At 52.0% G+C, this 17,054-nt stretch overlaps 1 protein-coding gene across 1 annotated transcript in view; it reads right to left on the reverse strand.

Annotated features, from left to right (window-relative positions):
* The window catches only part of ZNF638 (zinc finger protein 638), a 56,723-nt gene that overhangs the window by 30,124 nt on the left and 9,545 nt on the right, over positions 1–17,054 (reverse strand). Inside the window, exons 2-4 of the mRNA XM_061441067.1 lie at positions 7,290–8,907; positions 855–916; positions 570–608 (exon numbers count right to left, since the gene is read on the reverse strand). Coding sequence (XP_061297051.1) covers positions 570–608; positions 855–916; positions 7,290–8,907 — 1,719 coding nt within the window. The remainder of the gene's footprint in view (positions 1–569; positions 609–854; positions 917–7,289; positions 8,908–17,054) is intronic.

Genomic DNA, 17,054 nt, shown 5'->3' on the forward strand with positions numbered 1-17,054 from the left:
ATGTAAAAGTCTGGAATCAGGGTTTAATCAGTGACCCGAGACTGGTCAGACCCGATCGGTCACTTCTGTCACTTATGGCTTGAGTATGGGGAGAAGAAAGGCTCAAGGTGAGGCTGCCAACAGGATCAGTGCTGAGGATTTAGCTTATCCTCATCCTTGTGGAGGAATTTCAGGTGTTTTGCCACTTATTAACGGGATCATTGCATCAGGAATGGTTTGGGTCAAAGGGACCTTATATCTCATCCAGTCCCAACCCCTGCCATGGGCAGGGACCCCTTCCACTGGAGCAGCTTGCTCCAAGCCCCTGTGTCCAACCTGGCCTTGAACACTGCCAGGGATGGGGCAGCCACAGCTTCTCTGGGCACCCTGGGCCAGTGCCTCAGCACCCTCATAATGAAGTTTCTGCCTTAGATCTAAATGAACTCAGGATAAAACCCACTGAAACACCCCAAAGAATTCCATAACCAAACATGACACCACTGTAGATAGCAGAGCAAGAAAATAACCACATCAATAACATATTTATAGCAGGAACACATCAAATGAAGCTGTAACCAAAATGCAGTTACCTCTTTGAGGAGTGAGACTCGGGGTTCCAGTCGGGGTATCTGTCAAACATGAAGAACACACCATCAGTGAAGCAGCTCCACCTGCCCCTCAAGACAAGGCTGTGCTTACATGCAGTTTACAGACCCATGTTCCCATTCAGGACTCCAGAAGCACCCAGTGTCAGTTCAGCTTTGACCCTGACGGGCTAAGATCAGGATAGCACTTGGATAAGGAAAGCCAAGGCGCTTCCCCAGACCACGTGTGCACAGCCAACACCAAGGGAACTTTGGGAAGGGATTCCTTACTGTTGACGTAACTGGCGGCAGCTCTCGATGTGAGAAGGGGTGTTCTGATGGAGAATCCAGTCCTAGGTGGAGAGAAGACATCCAGAGAGGTTTGGTTAGCACATAAAACGGTGGCACTGGACCTCAGCTGGTGGTTACGTGTTGTGGTATTTCACCTTCCATCACGTTTTACCTTCCATCACGTTCTACCTTCCAACTGATCTTCTGTCAAAGTCAGGTTTCTCACTTAGGATGAACACTCTTACAGGCAAAGGACTAAAATACTGCTTGATTATCAAAAGCTGGTGCAGAACTCAAAGGAATCGAAGGGGAAGGGGAACCAAGTGCATCGTGTGAAATGAATCTGTGACTTCCAGTGACACGCTGGGAGTTGTAAGCACATCGGTAACACAAAAGGGTGACCCAACAGCCAGACAACTATTAGAGGTCTCCATGGGTTGGAAGGCTGGTGAACCCATACACAGCAAAATGAGCTGAACAAATCAGAGAACCTGACACCAGGTGGTATCTTTAAGCACTGTTTGTACAGAGGAATGACTGTGCATGCCTTCAGCTCTAGAATCCCAGGATGGTTTGGGTTGGAAGGGACCTTAAAGCTGATCCAGCTCCAACCCCTGCCACAGGCAGGGACCCCTTCCACTGGAGCAGCTTGCTCCAAGCCCCTGTGTCCAACCTGGCCTTGAACACTGCCAGGGATGGGGCAGCCACAGCTTCTCTGGGCACCCTGTGCCAGCGCCTCAGCATACAAATCAGAGAATGGTTATATAGAAATAAATTCATATAAACACATCGAAATTCATATAGAAATATAGAAGACTTCAAATACATACATTGAAATAAATATAAAAACCAATAAAGGCATGTAAATTCATATAAATAAATACAAAACAGGCAATGATGGCAGAATAATGCAGCTGACAGCAAAGCTTCGCAACATAACTTGCGGTTGTGACATTCCCTATTGCTCTTCCTAAGCACAAGCTGGTTTCCAACACAGGAGATGGCAGAACGCCAGCACCAAGCCCTCTGCTTCTTGCTCCAAATGCTGAACCTGTGGTTAGAAGCAAAGCTCGTGATGGTTTACTCACAGCCTGTGAGGTGGATGAGTTACTGTGAGCAGCACACGGTTAGTTTTGGGTGGTTTGGAAGCACACGGGGGTGAAAGCAGCAGTTCCCCACACCCTACAACGTGCCAGAGACACCTCCTCAACCTTCCTTACTCCACCTATAAACCCAGAGCTACAACACAGTTTAAGCTCAAAACTGACTGTGATTTCCTCAAGACACAGATAACAATGGTCAAACCAAGCTCGGAAAGGCACCGACTGATTTTATAGTTGAGCTCATGGAATTCTGCACATTCCAGCTGCTCCAGTAACATAGTCCTTGGAAGACCCTCTGCGTTAGTCCCATTAGTTGAACCGAAGCACGTCAGGAGTTGTGGAAGAGGCTGATAAAACACCTTGAAGCTGTGGAGCCGTGTGTCCCATGAATATACAGCAAGGGAAGAGAAAGGAATTCACTGGTACACACTGGTGTTACTGAGGAATGTTGTTGACCGCTGGGTTTCTAGTCTTAAAGTTAGGCAGGAAAACGGAAGGCTATTGCCCAAGGGCTAAAACAAAAGGGAACTGGGCTTTGAGCATCCCCTTCCATGGTCCCAGATGATGGAAGCGCCAGCAGGGCTGGGAGAGCCCGTTTTGCTTCCCAGTGTCTTCAGCCACTGGTCCAAGGAGTGTTAATGGGCTCAGCAGGATACAAAGAGACATTCTCCTCCCTCACAAACACAACATTCTTCTCTTCTTCAAGCCTCCATTATGCCAGTGTCCCCTTGGGTTTCCTAGTACAACAGGAGGCTCCATTCACGCGCATTCCTCCTCCAGGATTAACTCCTTGTCCTTCCCAGTCTTCAGGAATATTCCATTCCCTCCGGGGACTCTGTCCCCAAGGATGGATCCTTCTCCCCAACGGAGACCATCCTCTCCCAGGCACAAGGAGAGGATCTCCCATTACATTCCAAGGAGAGACGAGACATCCCAGCAGCAGCACTGCTGCTCCATGGCCGGACCCACTGGGATGAGCTCCTCCATCGCCACGTTGGCCAATTCCAATGGCAAACCTCCTGTTACTCATGGATCACCACCAAGGTGTCTACAGTCACCAACTCACCTCTTCTGCCAACAGGACAATAACAGGACACCAGGACAGCACCCAGCACTTGTCTGTGCTGGGTTTGTGTGTAACAAGCAGGAGTAAAATGGAGTAGACCTCATGCCGTCCCCCTCAGCAAAGGAATCCAAGTGCAATTTGCCATGGAAAACACCGAGTCTCCAAGACTTCACACAAGTGAAAGCCAAAGGATCACCCTCACTGTAAATCCACTCAAGCTAGAAAACAGAACTTGTCATACACTGCAAGTCTGATCCCTCACGGTGACAGTACTGCAAACGCACTTGATTCCCAAAGTGACACACGGTTGAAGACACAGGAATCCATTATCCCAGTAAAGCCACAATTTCAAGTGGAAATGAAGCTGTTCTGTGAAGTATCCATAGAATCCCTCAGTACATTGGGGGGGTGGAAATAAACTCGAAGGAGACCACACCAGGGTGAGATTCCATCCAACCAGGGGCAAAACTTGGTGCTACCCCCTAAAGATACACTGCAGGACATGCATGCACAGGTGTCTGAAGACACCTCCTGGATCAAAAAGCCCCCTCAGCAGCCATTAAGTTTCCACATTCACTTTGTAGAGCTCAAAAGGCCACCTACCTTCACCTACAACACAATATTGCAACCAGCCACCTCCAACAAACCTTTCCAACACAAGGTAGAAGCAAGGACAAACCTTTCACATTCTGAACACTGCTCCAACAGCACCAATGAGACCTCCAGTCCATGGCAACCACTATTTAGAATCCCAGACTGGTCAGAGTTGGAAGGGAGCTTGAAGCTCCTCCAGTTCCATCACCTGCCCCAGGCAGGGACACCTTCCACTAGAGCAGCTTGCTCCAAGCCCCATCCCTTTACTATAAACCCATGTTTTGGACATGGAAGCGGCCTGTTGGAGCTGCTGGCCTGCAGCGTGTCACTGCACACAGGAACAGCCACAGGCCTGTCAGCAAAGGGCCAAAGTTGAATGAAATGAGGTGTTTTCCATGGACAACATCAGGCCACAGAGATGAGAAATCCTGTAGCTTCTGACCAGTGTAACAGCAAAACACCACCTTCCAGTGTATGCAAATGGTTCTGTAGGAGAGACCTTCAGAACCCTTCTGAGATCACAAATGGAATCCATTTACTTGCTCCTCCATATGACACTAAGAGCTCTGATTTAGGAATACCGCAAGTATCTCAAGGGCTTTCTCAGCTGGGATTCCATCAGACCTCATTAATCCAGCAACCTGAGTACTTCAGAGGGACCTGCAGGGAGAGCTGAAGGGATGCCCTGGGGAACAGCAGGAGCATTCTTCACTCCAAGCCAGGGTTTCACCACATCGATGAGAGATCCAGGCTGAGGAGGCAGTGCAGATGATGCAGTTTCAGCAACCGACAGTCACTGCAGCTCCAGAGGCAGCTGATTGCTCAGGACCATGAGCTGGGTCCCACATCCAGCTGGAATCCTGACCTTTTCATGTCCCAACGCTAGAACACACTTCAATTCTCTTCCAGTTGGCAAAGCAGCTTCAGCCACAGCCAGGACACAAATCCCAGAGGAGTTGGCACCTTGGTACAAGGCTGGATTAAGTCTATGACAAAAGACAGCTTGCTGAAACTCTGGTTTTCAGATATCCAGGATCTTCAAGCATTGATTAAAGAGCAGTTTTTCTTCATTCAGCATCCTTCATCATCTTCATCCATTCTTGTCTCATGTTATCCACTTTGCTTCCCTGTTTCCTTTCCAGTCTGCCATGTTCCAAAGACATCTGCTCACAGCACAGCACTGGTAACCTGCTGTTACATGAAGGAAGGGACCTTAAAGCTCATCCAGTCCCAGCCTCTGCCACGGGCAGGGACCCCTTCCACTGGAGCAGCTTGCTCCAAGCCCCTGTGTCCAACCTGGCCTTGAGCACTGCCAGGGATGGGGCAGCCACAGCTTCTCTGGGCACCCTGTGCCAGCGCCTCAGCACCCTCACAGGGAAGAGCTTCTGCCTAAGAGCTCAGCTCAGTCTCCCCTCGGGCAGGTTCAAGCCATTCCCCTTGGCCTGGCCCTACATCCCTTGTCCCAAGCCCCTCTCCAGCTTTCCTGCAGCCCCTTTAGGCACTGGAGCTGCTCTCAGGTCTCCCCTTCAGGAGCCTTCTCTTGTCCAGGCTGCCCCAGCCCAGCTCTCTCAGCCTGGCTCCAGAGCAGAGCTGCTCCAGCATCTCCACGTCCTCCTCTGGCCTCACTCCAACAGCTCCACGTCCCTCTTGTGCGCCATCCCAGTGCCCACATCCCTGACAGATGTTGAACAGCACCAGTCCCAACATCACCCCTGAGTCATCACCAGCCTCTGCCTGGACCTTGAGCTGTTGACCACAATTCTTTGAGTACGACCCTCCAGCCAATTCCTTATCCATGGGGTGCTTTCTCCATCAAATCCACGTCTCTCCAGTTCACACACACGGATGCCACGTGGGATAATGTCAATCGCCTTGCTACTACACACCAGAAACCACATCCAATCACTTCAGCCTAAAAACCCCTCTGAGGCTCCAGGCCACCTGCAGCCATGCTGGGCAGACCAAAGGTCCATCCAGCTCACCCAGCACCTCCTCTCCCATGGCAGAGAGGAGCCCAGCACCACAGAGCTGCTTCCCCAGAGCACACCTCCAGCTTGCTGCCCACCGTGCCCCTCTCTGCAGGATTTCTGGAGCATCTTCTTCCATCAACTCATCATTTTTCATCCAACATTTCACAGCACTGCAGCAAACGTTACCTCTGCAACAACCACCTCCCAGCGCAGGTCACACCACACACACCTATTCCTGCTGTTCCATCTCCCCATCACTTCCAGTCTGAAGGTTGCACATGCTTCCTCCCTAACGCTTCGCACAACTGAACATCTGGGTCCCCTCTAACCACGAGAACTGGGACAAAGACAACTCCATTTGGAAACCCAATGGTAAAGCTGAAAGAGGAGGAATTCTTCACGCTTTGGAGTTCACAAATACACCAGGGTAGCGTTTCTTGTGCAAGCTTTTATTTTCTGCAGCAAGGAAAAGAAACCAACTCACTCACGTGGTTATTTGGCAGTGCTGTTGTCTAAACAGGGCTTGTCCCATGGGCTCAAACCAGACGGAGCTGCCCACACAGCAGCAGCTCTGTACAAAAGATACTACACAAAGTAACACACACCCAAGGCAGGAGCAGCACAACAGGGAGGGAAGGCTCTGGAGAACATGGACTGTGCTTGGAGCCCTCAGGACAAGGGACAACCTTGAATCTCCCCAGCAAACATCACCGCTGATTCCTCAGTGCTTTTAGTAACAACATTCACTACATGTGTAAAAGCCCTGTGAGCATCCTGCGGAATAACCCACATCCCAGTGGATGACACGGCCCCACACTGCTTTTTGTTTATTACCTCACATGTACCACCCTGCTCAGTTGTCCCAGACCTGCCCAGCTCAGCCTTCAGGTGCAGAACCACTTAAAACCTCCACTTTACTCCAAAGCTCTGGCACCATCTCAGCTGCTCACCCTGGTTTTAACACACAGCACAAACCAGGCCAAGGAATCCTGCACATAAACCCCTTCAGCCTTCCCCAGGCTTGTTGAAGGCTTCTTCATACCTCTAACATCAAACTAAAACTGAACGCTTGAGTTTGCTCTGTGACAGACCAAGCCTAAAGCTTCCAGATCAATCCACAGCTTTCCGAAGGCTTTGCTCTCTCCCAGTATTCACCAGTTCCTTTTCTTCCTTCGGGGGCTGGAAGTGTTATTTGCTTCAGAGCTGAAGGCTCAGCTGAATGAGAGCGGTTTGTGTGTCCCTCAGAGCTGATCTGCAGCCTCTGGAGCAGTCCCTGGCCCACAGAGCACATCTGGAGCTCCCACTCTGGCAGATGAATGGGCTGCTTTGTTTTGCAAGGGTTGGGGAACACACAACATCTCAACTACCCCTTTGGATACACACATTTTACTCACCCCACTGGCGTTAGTGCTTTCCTCCACTGAGAACAGGGGTTGGCACTCGAAACCCACAACAGAAGCCACAAATAAGTGAGAAATGGTTTAGAAACTCAACGGTCACTGCAACTCGGAGATGCCATTCGGAACCAAGCGGCTTACAATGACCTCCCAGCAGCGCTTCGGAGCGTGTGGGACTACTCCAAGGGGAGAAGAGTAGCCCCACAACTCACACACCGCACAGGGAGAACATTAGTGCCTACAACCAGGGCAGCAGGGAAGATGGCGAGTACAAGTTTAGGCAAGAATCTGTGAAAGCCACTCACCTTCATATGAGTGCATTCAACGTTACACAGAGAACACATATGTGGGAATATTCTCGGAGATGTGGCATAGTAGTCATTCATCATTGATGGAGTGGGCAACCTTTTTATCTTCTGGGAATCAGACTGCGGGAACACCGGGAGCCACGAAGCCTTCACAATCCCAAAAGGAGACTTAATAGGCCCCTCGAGCTGTGCCTGGAAAGGCTTTTGTCCCACTCCTGAGCTGCTCTGGGCACTGGATGAGCTTGTCCCGGGGTCGTGCTGGGTTCTTTCATGCCGGCTGATGGCTGCGAGGAGCTCAGGAGAGAAGGGTGGCTGGGTCATGGGCGGCATCACGTGCTGCGGGATGGTCTGCTGCACCATGGGAGGCATCACCGGCTGCATCATGGGCTGAGCCATGGGTGGCATCAGAGGTGGCATCATGGGCGGCATGACCGGCGGGATGGCAGGCTGGGATACAGGTTTCACCACGGGGAGCCCGGCGGGTGGCGGGCACAACCCGGGCACCTTTCCCGCGGTCTCAGCTGGGAAAAAGGAGCGAGGATTTGAGGGCTCGTTCTGGAATCCCGTCAGCTTTATTAAATCTTCAACCGGGAACACCTGGTTACACATCACGTTGGCCGGCGGGATGCCCATGGGTGCGCTCTGCGGCATGTTCTGCTCTCGGGGGAAGTCTTCCCGGTTCTCTCCGCTCGATGCTTCGGGATTAAAGACACGTGCTTCCAGGGGATCTTCAGGGAGCACTTCGGGATTGAACGCACGCACATCGAGAGGATCCTCGATGTAACCGTATTTACTGGCATGGCCATAATCAATCACTTTACTCTTGACACCAACCGCGTCTTCCCCTCGGCTCTGCGCGCGCAACCCGGGCATGGAGGGACTCATCTTACGAACCCGGATTTCCCTCAGGATCCGTGGCATGTTCTCGGGAGTTAACTGATCATCGGGATAGCGGCTGAGCTCCTCCAGGTCTTCATTAGAGAGCCCGAAACTCGCCAGGATGCTGGAGGCGCTCTCGGGTGTGTAGCGGGTTTGGGCATTGGAATTGTGCTCCGAGACCCGCGCGGCGGCCGGCGCCTTCTGTCCCGTTCTCCTGGCTGAGCAGGCGGGGTTCTCCCAGCAGCTTGTGCGGGGCTCTGCCTTCTGCTCCTGGTGCAGGTTTGTCTTCTCCTTCACCTTCCTCGGATCAGCCCTGTGCAGGGTTACCCGGACGTTGATCCTCTGCGATCCCGTCCACTGAAGCGTTTCCTGTCCCGAGAATCTCGGCGGCGTTCCCGTCCCTTGCGGCGCTCCAGGAGCGGGCTTCCGGGGGTGACCTGCGGCACCTCCTCCCCGGAGGGATCCCGGAGGCTTTTTCCCAGATGGATTAGGTCCTCTCGGCCTCTGAGGTAAAGTTCCTCTGGGGCTAAACATGGTGCTTTTCGGAACTGCCTGGTTTAACCAAGCATAAGGAGGTGCCGAAGGGTTGGGAGCAACTGAGGTCAATTGCTGAAGAGCCAAGTGGGTCTTAATGTGAGCAAGCTGTAAAGGAGGAGGGCCCAACACAAGTGGGCTCCCAATGCCAAGGTTCAAGGAATTCACAAGTGGTGCGAAACTTTCCAAGAACAACACAAAGCTGAAAGTTAAAAGACAAGGATTAGATTAGGGGATCTTTACACCTCCCTTACACAGCGCCTTCTAGAACCGGGGAGAAAACAACAACTGGAGCCACCAAACAGGAGTGGAAGCACAGTTTAAATGGGAGTTGGGAGCTTGAACAACATTTGCGTTCACTGCATAGGATCTTAATACGCAGTGAAGAGAGAACACGATTAAATGAGCTTTACCCAAGGAGTTCAGCGTCACAGACAACATTCCCAGTGATGACAATGCAAACACTTCAGATCTTTATGACAACACAGTTTGGATTCAGTTACAATTAGAGCTGTGTTACGAGCAATAAACCAAAGCATCAAACCTCTCTGCGGGTATTTATGAGGTGTGAATTGTGACAGCAATAGGCAGAGAATTCAAAGTGGTTACAACTCCATGTGAAGTCGCTGTGGGGTTGGGGTGAGGCCAGAACCAGCTTCAGGAGGACACTGCTGCACCCCAAAAGCATTCAGAGGCTGTGGCAGTATTTGAATCCTGCGGTTAGAAACTTTCCGCGTCCCAGATGTGAAAGGCAAGTTCTCATCTTGAAACAGCTTTAAACAGAAAGGGGTAAGATCAGACCGAAACTGCAACCACCTACGAACGAGCATAAAAAGCACAATGGGAACGAGAACTGGAACCTCTGATTTCGGCTGACACCACCGAGAACTCCAGCCTGTAAAGCAGTAAGAGAACGTACGAATAGAGGCAGAATGAGACAAAGTGGGTAAATAGCACAGTCCTGGGGATGTTCCTGTAGGACACTGCTGTGGTTGAACCCCAACCGGGAACTCGGCACTGACAGCCAATCGCTCACTGCCTCCCTTTCCCCCCCACTCCCAGCGGAACAGGGAGGAGAATGGAAGGGATGTAAATCCCATGGGTTGAGATCAGAGCAGTCCAATAACTAAAGTATAACACAAAACGACTACTACTAAGGGAAATAATAAGGGGAGAGAATGTAAGACTAAAAGGGGAAGGAAATAAAACACTAACCAGCAGTGATGGCCAATGCAATTGCTCAGCAGCCGCCAACCGAAACCCAGCCCGACCCAGCAGCAATCTGCCCTTCTGGGTGGCTCCCCCCAGTTCACTTACTGGACATGACGTGCTGTGGGATGGAATACCCCTTTGGCTAGGATGGGTCAGGTGTCCTTTCTCTGCTCCCTCCCAGCTTCTTCTGCCCCTCCTCACTGGCAGAGCATGAGACTGGAAAGACCTTGAGCGGGGTAAGCATTACTTAGCAACAACGAAACCATCGCTGTGTTATCAGCGCTGCTCCCAGACTAAAGCCCAAACACAGCCCTGCACCAGCTACAGGAAAGGAGAAAAGTGACTGCTACAGCTGAACCCAGGACACACACACAGAGCAAAGGCCTCATCTCCCCCCGCACTCCTGCAGGGTTCAACACTGCAGCAATGAAGAACCAGGCAGCCCCAGTCTCACACGGCCCTGCTGGAGGGATGAGGAGGAGCTTTGGGAGAGGGAAAACCCACCAGAGGGATAAGAACAGGTTGATAATGGAAATAAAGTCAATAATAATAACAGTAAAGAAAAGAGAAAAAGAAAGAGAGGAATAAAGCCCAAGAGGGACAGGAGATGGACACAGCTCTCACCACCGCTGAGCACTGCGTGGCCCAGCCCCAGCAGCGATCGAGGGCTCCCAGGCAATTCCCCCAGTTCCTCTCCTGAGCCTGACGTGCTGTGGGATGGGATGGGATGGTCAGGAATATCTCTTGGTCTGGTTGGGGTTCAGGTCTCCTGTCTCTGCTCCCTCCCGGCTTCTTGTGCCCCTTCACTGAGCACGAGGCTGAGCAGTCCTTGATCAGGGCAAGTGCTGCTGAGCTACAACTGAACACCGGGGCGTTATCAGCGTTGTTCTCAGAGCGAAGCCAAAACAGCCTTGGAGCAGTGAGCAGGGAGAATTAACTCCATCCCAGCTGGAACCAGCACAGTCAGAGCACCCCAAGAACCACAGAATCCCAGCTTGCTTTGTGTTGGAAGGGACCTTAAAGCTCCTCCAATCCCAACCCCTGCCACGGGCAGGGACACCTTCCACTAGAGCAGCTTGCTCCAAGCCTTATGGAAGTGGTTCAGGATGCTGCTGTGGCACGTACCTGGACACAGCACTGGTGCAGAAGGGTCCACACTGCCTGGAGATTTAACTGAATCATAAAAGTTCTCCCTAGGGCAGTTGGGGTTTGATCCTGAGCACATCCCTGGGAGATTCCTAATCCACTGAGCTGAGGTTCAGTTCCAAACCAGCACGTTTGGTTTAAAATGAGCTCTATAGGTATGTTCATACTTGCTCCCCGTGGCTTTGATGCTGTTCTCTCTCCAGCTACTCCCCAAATGAACATGCTGAGAGGCTCTTTTGCCCTCCAGAGAGGAGAGCTCCAGAGAACAGCAGAATTGGGTGGCAAGGGGCTGGAACTGGATGAACTTTAAGGTCCCTTCCACCCCAAACCATGCCATGGTTCTAGAATGAAACCACCTGCTTCTACAAACCTCCTATCAGAGGTCACACACCATCAGCCTCCACAGAGATGGGGATCCAGGAGTCAGCAGGGAGAAGATCCCCCCAGAACCCTGCTTGTTCAGCCTGGATCACAGCACCACAATGAGCTATTTGCTGGCTCAGTGATTTTTAAAGCTATTGCTCCCTCAGACTCCTAAGGAACATGATCACGTTCAACAGGGAATATCGCCACATCGCCCCAGTGTGTGCTACAGGACTCATCTATCTAGAAGTGAAACAGATTGAATTAATCTTGCTTTTCAGTGCTGGGACACCGGCACAGGGTGCCCAGAGAAGCTGTGGCTGCCCCATCCCTGGCAGTGTTCAAGGCCAGGCTGGACACAGGGGCTTGGAGCAACCTGCTCCAGTGGAAGGGGTCCCTGCCCGTGGCAGGGGTTGGAGCTGGAGGAGCTTTAGGGTCCCTTCCAACCCCAACCAGTCTCTGATTCCATAACTTCTTCCCTCCTTTGTGCTGGTTTGGCTGGGGCAGAGTTAACTTCCTCCACAGCAGCAGCTCTGGAGCTGGGCTGGAAACCGTGTTGATAACAGAGATGTTTTCCTTATCGCTGCGCTGTGCCTACACACAGTCAAGGCCTTCACTGCCCCTCATCTCTTCTCTCTGGAACCACAAGGATTTTGGGAGGACACAATCTGGACACCCAAGTGACCAGGGGATACCCCAGACCATGGGGTATCATGCTCAGCATGCAAAGCTGGGTGAAGAAGGAAGAAAGGGAGGATGCTTGGAGTGGTTTGTCTTCCCAAGTCACCACTAAGCCCTGCTGCCCTGGGGATGGCTCAACACCCACCTGACCATGGCTGTGGTGAATGAATTCCTTGTTCTGCTTTACCTCTTACACTGGCTTTATCCCAACCCATGTGTTTTCCCACTTTAACCCTTTCCATTCTCTCCCCATCCCACCAAGCGGGAATGACTGAGTGGCTGAGTGGGGCTCAGCGGCTGCCTGGGCTTAAACCACAACAGGCTTAGCCACAAGACACCATAAAGACTCAAAACCATCTATTTTTGATACTAAAGCCATAAAACAGCCTTACTCAGGAGAACAGAGCTCCAACCTCCTGTACCCACCAGTAACTAACAACTGATGCTACAGACATTGCTGCAGGTTCATGTACTTCCTCCTAAGTCCTGAAGCCACAAGCCTCAGAAGCAACAGGACCACCAGAGCCACCTGCTCAGGCACTGCAATGTTGTTAGACACACACCAAACCCAATCTCTCCAGTTGAATGCGGCAGAGATGCGGCACCAGTGTTTCAAACCACCCTCCCGGATCAGGAGAACTGAGAACAAGAATTCCTCTCAAGCTAAAGGCGTAGGATCTCTATCAGTATTAATAACTGAAGAAATCCCTAAGACAGATTTGTGATTTCTATGAACAAAAGGCTGGATCCTGCAGGAATTCCAAACACAAGTACAAAGCAGCCTTGAGGAGAAGGTCTTAAGGCATCCACCCTGCGCTGTACAGGCCTTCACAATTCCAAACCCATCAGCAGTGAAACCCTGAGGACTTCACTCGGCCCCACCACAACACAAATGTACTGAGCGTATCTAAGGCTTTAGTTTCCTCCTAGCCTGGCCCCACCTGCATCTGAAGTCACAGGAAACAGAGACCAAACTGCATGAATCCCCATGGAAGTTGTGTGATCTCAGTACTCTCCTGACATCCATCCCGTGAAGCCTTCACCAGCTCAGGGCTGACCTTTGCAGAAGAAAGGCTGGAAGTGACACCTGAAAGGGGAACAATGCTCGGGATGTTCCAGGCCAGGCTCTCGCCTTCCTCTTCAGCAGAGGCTTTGTTTGGGGTGGGCCTGGGATCCCTCAAGCTGCTCTTCCTGCTGCACTGAAGCTGCCTCCTCCTGCAGCAGGGACCCAGCACTTGCTGATGCTTCATTGGATGTGAATGAAAACCAGGGAATTCCCAGACAGGGCTGTGCTGACACCACCTCTGGAAACAGCAGTCTTGAACCTTCAGAGGATCCCAGAAAGGCCAAACAATGCACTTGTTGCTTCCCTTCAACTCCATCAGTCTGTTTTCCCAAGCTTCCCAATAGAGGTGGATAAAGAAGGATGTGGAGCTGTTTGAGTGAGGCCATGGAGCTGCTGCAAGGGCTGGAGCAGCTCTGCTCTGGAGCCAGGCTGAGAGAGCTGGGCTGGGGCAGCCTGGAGAAGAGAAGGCTCCTGAAGGGGAGACCTGAGAGCAGCTCCAGTGCCTAAAGGGGCTGCAGGAAAGCTGGAGAGGGGCTTGGGACAAGGGCCTGTAAGGACAGAACATGAGGGCTGGAGCTGGATCAGCTTTAAGGTGCCTTCAACCAAAACCACTCTGTGATGGTTCTGTGAAATGAGAAGCTCTGGTACCTGCTCACACACTGGAGAGCCCCAACAACTGCATCTGCTCACACTGGGAGAACAGGATGGTGCTGCCCACTTCCTGGTTTAAGGATACAGCTGGAATACGCTTTCACCCTCTCCTTTTAACCATCCTAGAATCATAGAATCATTAGGGTTGGAAAGGACCTTAAGATCATCCAGTTCCATCCCCCCTGCCGTGGGCAGGGACACCTAACGCTAAATCATATCACCCAAGGCCTTGTCCAACCTGGCCTTGAACACTGCCAGGGATGGAGCACTCACAGCCTCCCTGGGCAACCCATTCCAGTGCCTCACCACCCTAACAGGAAAGAATTTCCTTCTTATATCCAACCTAAACTTCCCCTTTTTAAGTTTTAACCTGACTTTTAATCCTCCCTTCCCAGGGGCCCAGCTGCCTGTAGCTGAAGGATCCAACATAACCGTGTTCCACAGCTAGGCTGCTATGGAACAGCAAGAGCTGCAGGGAACAGCTGTGGAGGCTGCAGAGTTAAACCCAGGGCAGAGGTGGGAGGATGATGAGCAGGGATGTGCCATTTGCTGCTCAAGGATTCAATGGGAGAAAACCCAACTGAGAATGGTAAAAAAAGAACCCTGAAGAGTACAGAACACAAGGAGGAGGTGTTGACGGATGGTGACAGGATGCTCTCCTGGGTTCAGCAGCAGCAGTCATTTTTTTCTCCTCCTTAGTAGCTGGTGCAGTGCTGTGGTTTTGACTTTCAGTCTGGGAACAGTGCTGATAACACCGATGGTTTTAGCTGCTGCTCAGTAACGTTTAGCCTGACCAAGGACTTTGTGAGCCTTGTGCTCTGCCAGGGAGGAGGGGAAGCCAGGAGGAAGCAGAGACAGGACCTGACCCAAACTGACCAAAGGGGTATTCCATACCACAGCACGTCATGCCCAGGATATAAACTGGGGGCAGTTACCCGAAAGGGTTAGATCACTGCTCGGGTCGGGCTGGGTATCGGTTGGCAGGTGACAAGCGGTTGTATTCTCTTCCCTTGTTATTTCCCTTATCATTATTATTATTATTGGTGGTAGCAGCAGTGGTTTGTGTTATACCTTAATTACTGGGCTGTTCTTATCTCAACACGTGGGGGTTACGTTCTTTCCATTCTCCTCCTCATCCCTCTGGGAGATGGGGGGGGGGGGGGGGTGAGCCAGCGGCTGTGTGGTCCCGAGTTACAACCACAACACAAGCTGACAGCACTGAGGAGCTGTGTCAGGGAGCAGCAAGGCCAAGAAACAGAAGTTCAAAGCTCCTCGCTCCTGGGAGTCCCGGATGTGACAGTCACAGGCAGCAGAGCTGAAGCAAACACAAGAAGTTCTGCGAGGAGAGAGAGGAAACGCAGCTCTGACCTGCAATAGCAGCGAGTTCTTAGTGGTGAAGGGGAAAGAAACAGGCACCTCCATCCCGAGGCCAGCTCAATGCTTGTCTATCAGCAGCACCTCCACGTCAGCAGAGTAATAGGGAAATCAGTTAAAAACACACAAAATGGGGCTTAAGGCCCAGGTTTGGCACACAGAGCTGGTGGGAATGCGGAAGCTGCTTCCGCAGTGACAAGGGAAGCCTTTATCTGCAGAGAGTCTGGCAAGGCCACTGAAAGGACCATTTTCTGCTGGCTTGAGCCTAGAAATGGCACTGAATTTTGAGGCCATGTGCTAATCACAGAGCATTCAGCCTGCATTTCAGTCTAGCACACTGGGAACTCAGAATCATGGAATCCCAGACTGGTTTGGGTTGGAAGGGGCCTTAACGCTCCTCCAGCTCCAACCCCTGCCACGGGCAGGGACCCCTTCCACTGGAGCAGCTTGCTCCAAGCCCCTGTGTCCAACCTGCCCTTGAACACTGCCAGGGATGGGGCAGCCACAGCTTCTGTGGGCACCCTGTGCCAGCGCCTCAGCACCCTCCCAGGGAAGAGCTTCTGCCTAAGAGCTCAGCTCAGTCTCCCCTCGGGCAGGTTCAAGCCATTCCCCTTGGCCTGTCCCTACATCCCTTGTCCCAAGCCCCTCTCCAGCTTTCCTGCAGCCCCTTCAGGCACTGGAGCTGCTCTCAGGTCTCCCCTTCAGGAGCCTTCTCTTGTCCAGGCTGCCCCAGCCCAGCTCTCTCAGCCTGGCTCCACAGCAGAGCTGCTCCAGCCCTCGCAGCAGCTCGTGGCCTTGCTCTGACCCACTGTTATCAACGTTACTGTCAGACTGGAGCCAAACCACAGCCCTGCACTGGTGACTGGGGACAACATTAACTCTGTCCCAGGTAAAACCAGGACATCAACAGAGCAGATTCAAAACCAGGACCGCAGAGAGCTCAAGCGCTGCCTGGAACTCACTCCTGCTGATTTTCCTCTTTGGCAAAAGGAAGAAAGAGATTCCTGGAGCTGCAGCAGACCCCTGGTAGGAGGCTGTTCAATCACATGTGGATCAGTGCCTGGCTACAAAACTCAATGCTCACCCTCCTTGCACCCAGCTGGACTTGCTGTCAGTGCCTAGGCTCTGGGTACAAGCATCTGTGATTTCCACACACCTCATGCACCAAATGAGCAGCTCTGTGCTAATGTTATCAAGCCTGAGTGAGACACAGACAGAAACCATTCCTCTGTCCCAAAGAGAAAAGCACCAAGAAAAAGTACCAGGAGCTTCCCAGGTGTAATAAACCAGGATCTGCATCCATGTGGTGGCTGATGGAGCATTCACACAGCCCCTGCTCGCCAGACAGGGAGAGAAGAGGAAGAGCAGGAAAACACAGAGTTTAACCTAAAGACAGTTACAACAGCTCCTTCAAGCACTCCCACATAAGAGCATGAAGCAACCACGAGCAAGGCAAGGACAAGCACCAACCTCCTCCCACAGCATGGGGATGCTCAGCCAGGCTCAAAAGCCAAGGCCTTGGAAGTCAAACCCACGCTGCTGCTCCTCCTCTAGCCCAGGTTCTGTTGCCAAGCACCACATTAGGCAGAACCAAGCTCTCTGGGCAGCCCCCTCCCAGGCTCCTGCATCCCAACCTCTTTGCATCCCAAAATCCATGAATCCCAGTGGAAATGACCTGAAGGATCATCTGGTCCAACCTTTCTTGGCCAACATGATGGATGGCCCAGCACCCTGTGCAGCCCAGTCTTAAGTGTCCAACGCTGGGGAGTCACCATTCCCTGCGGAGATCATTCCAGTCTCTGGCTGTTCCCAGTAGGAAAGATTTTCCTCTTGTGTCCAGTTGGAATCTCCCCAGC

The sequence above is a fragment of the Pezoporus flaviventris genome, unplaced genomic scaffold (genome assembly GCF_033815535.1).
Source record: "Pezoporus flaviventris isolate CSIRO_AGI_PZ_B2104156 unplaced genomic scaffold, CSIRO_AGI_Pfla_v1 ptg000188l, whole genome shotgun sequence".
Lineage (NCBI taxonomy): Eukaryota > Metazoa > Chordata > Aves > Psittaciformes > Psittacidae > Pezoporus > Pezoporus flaviventris.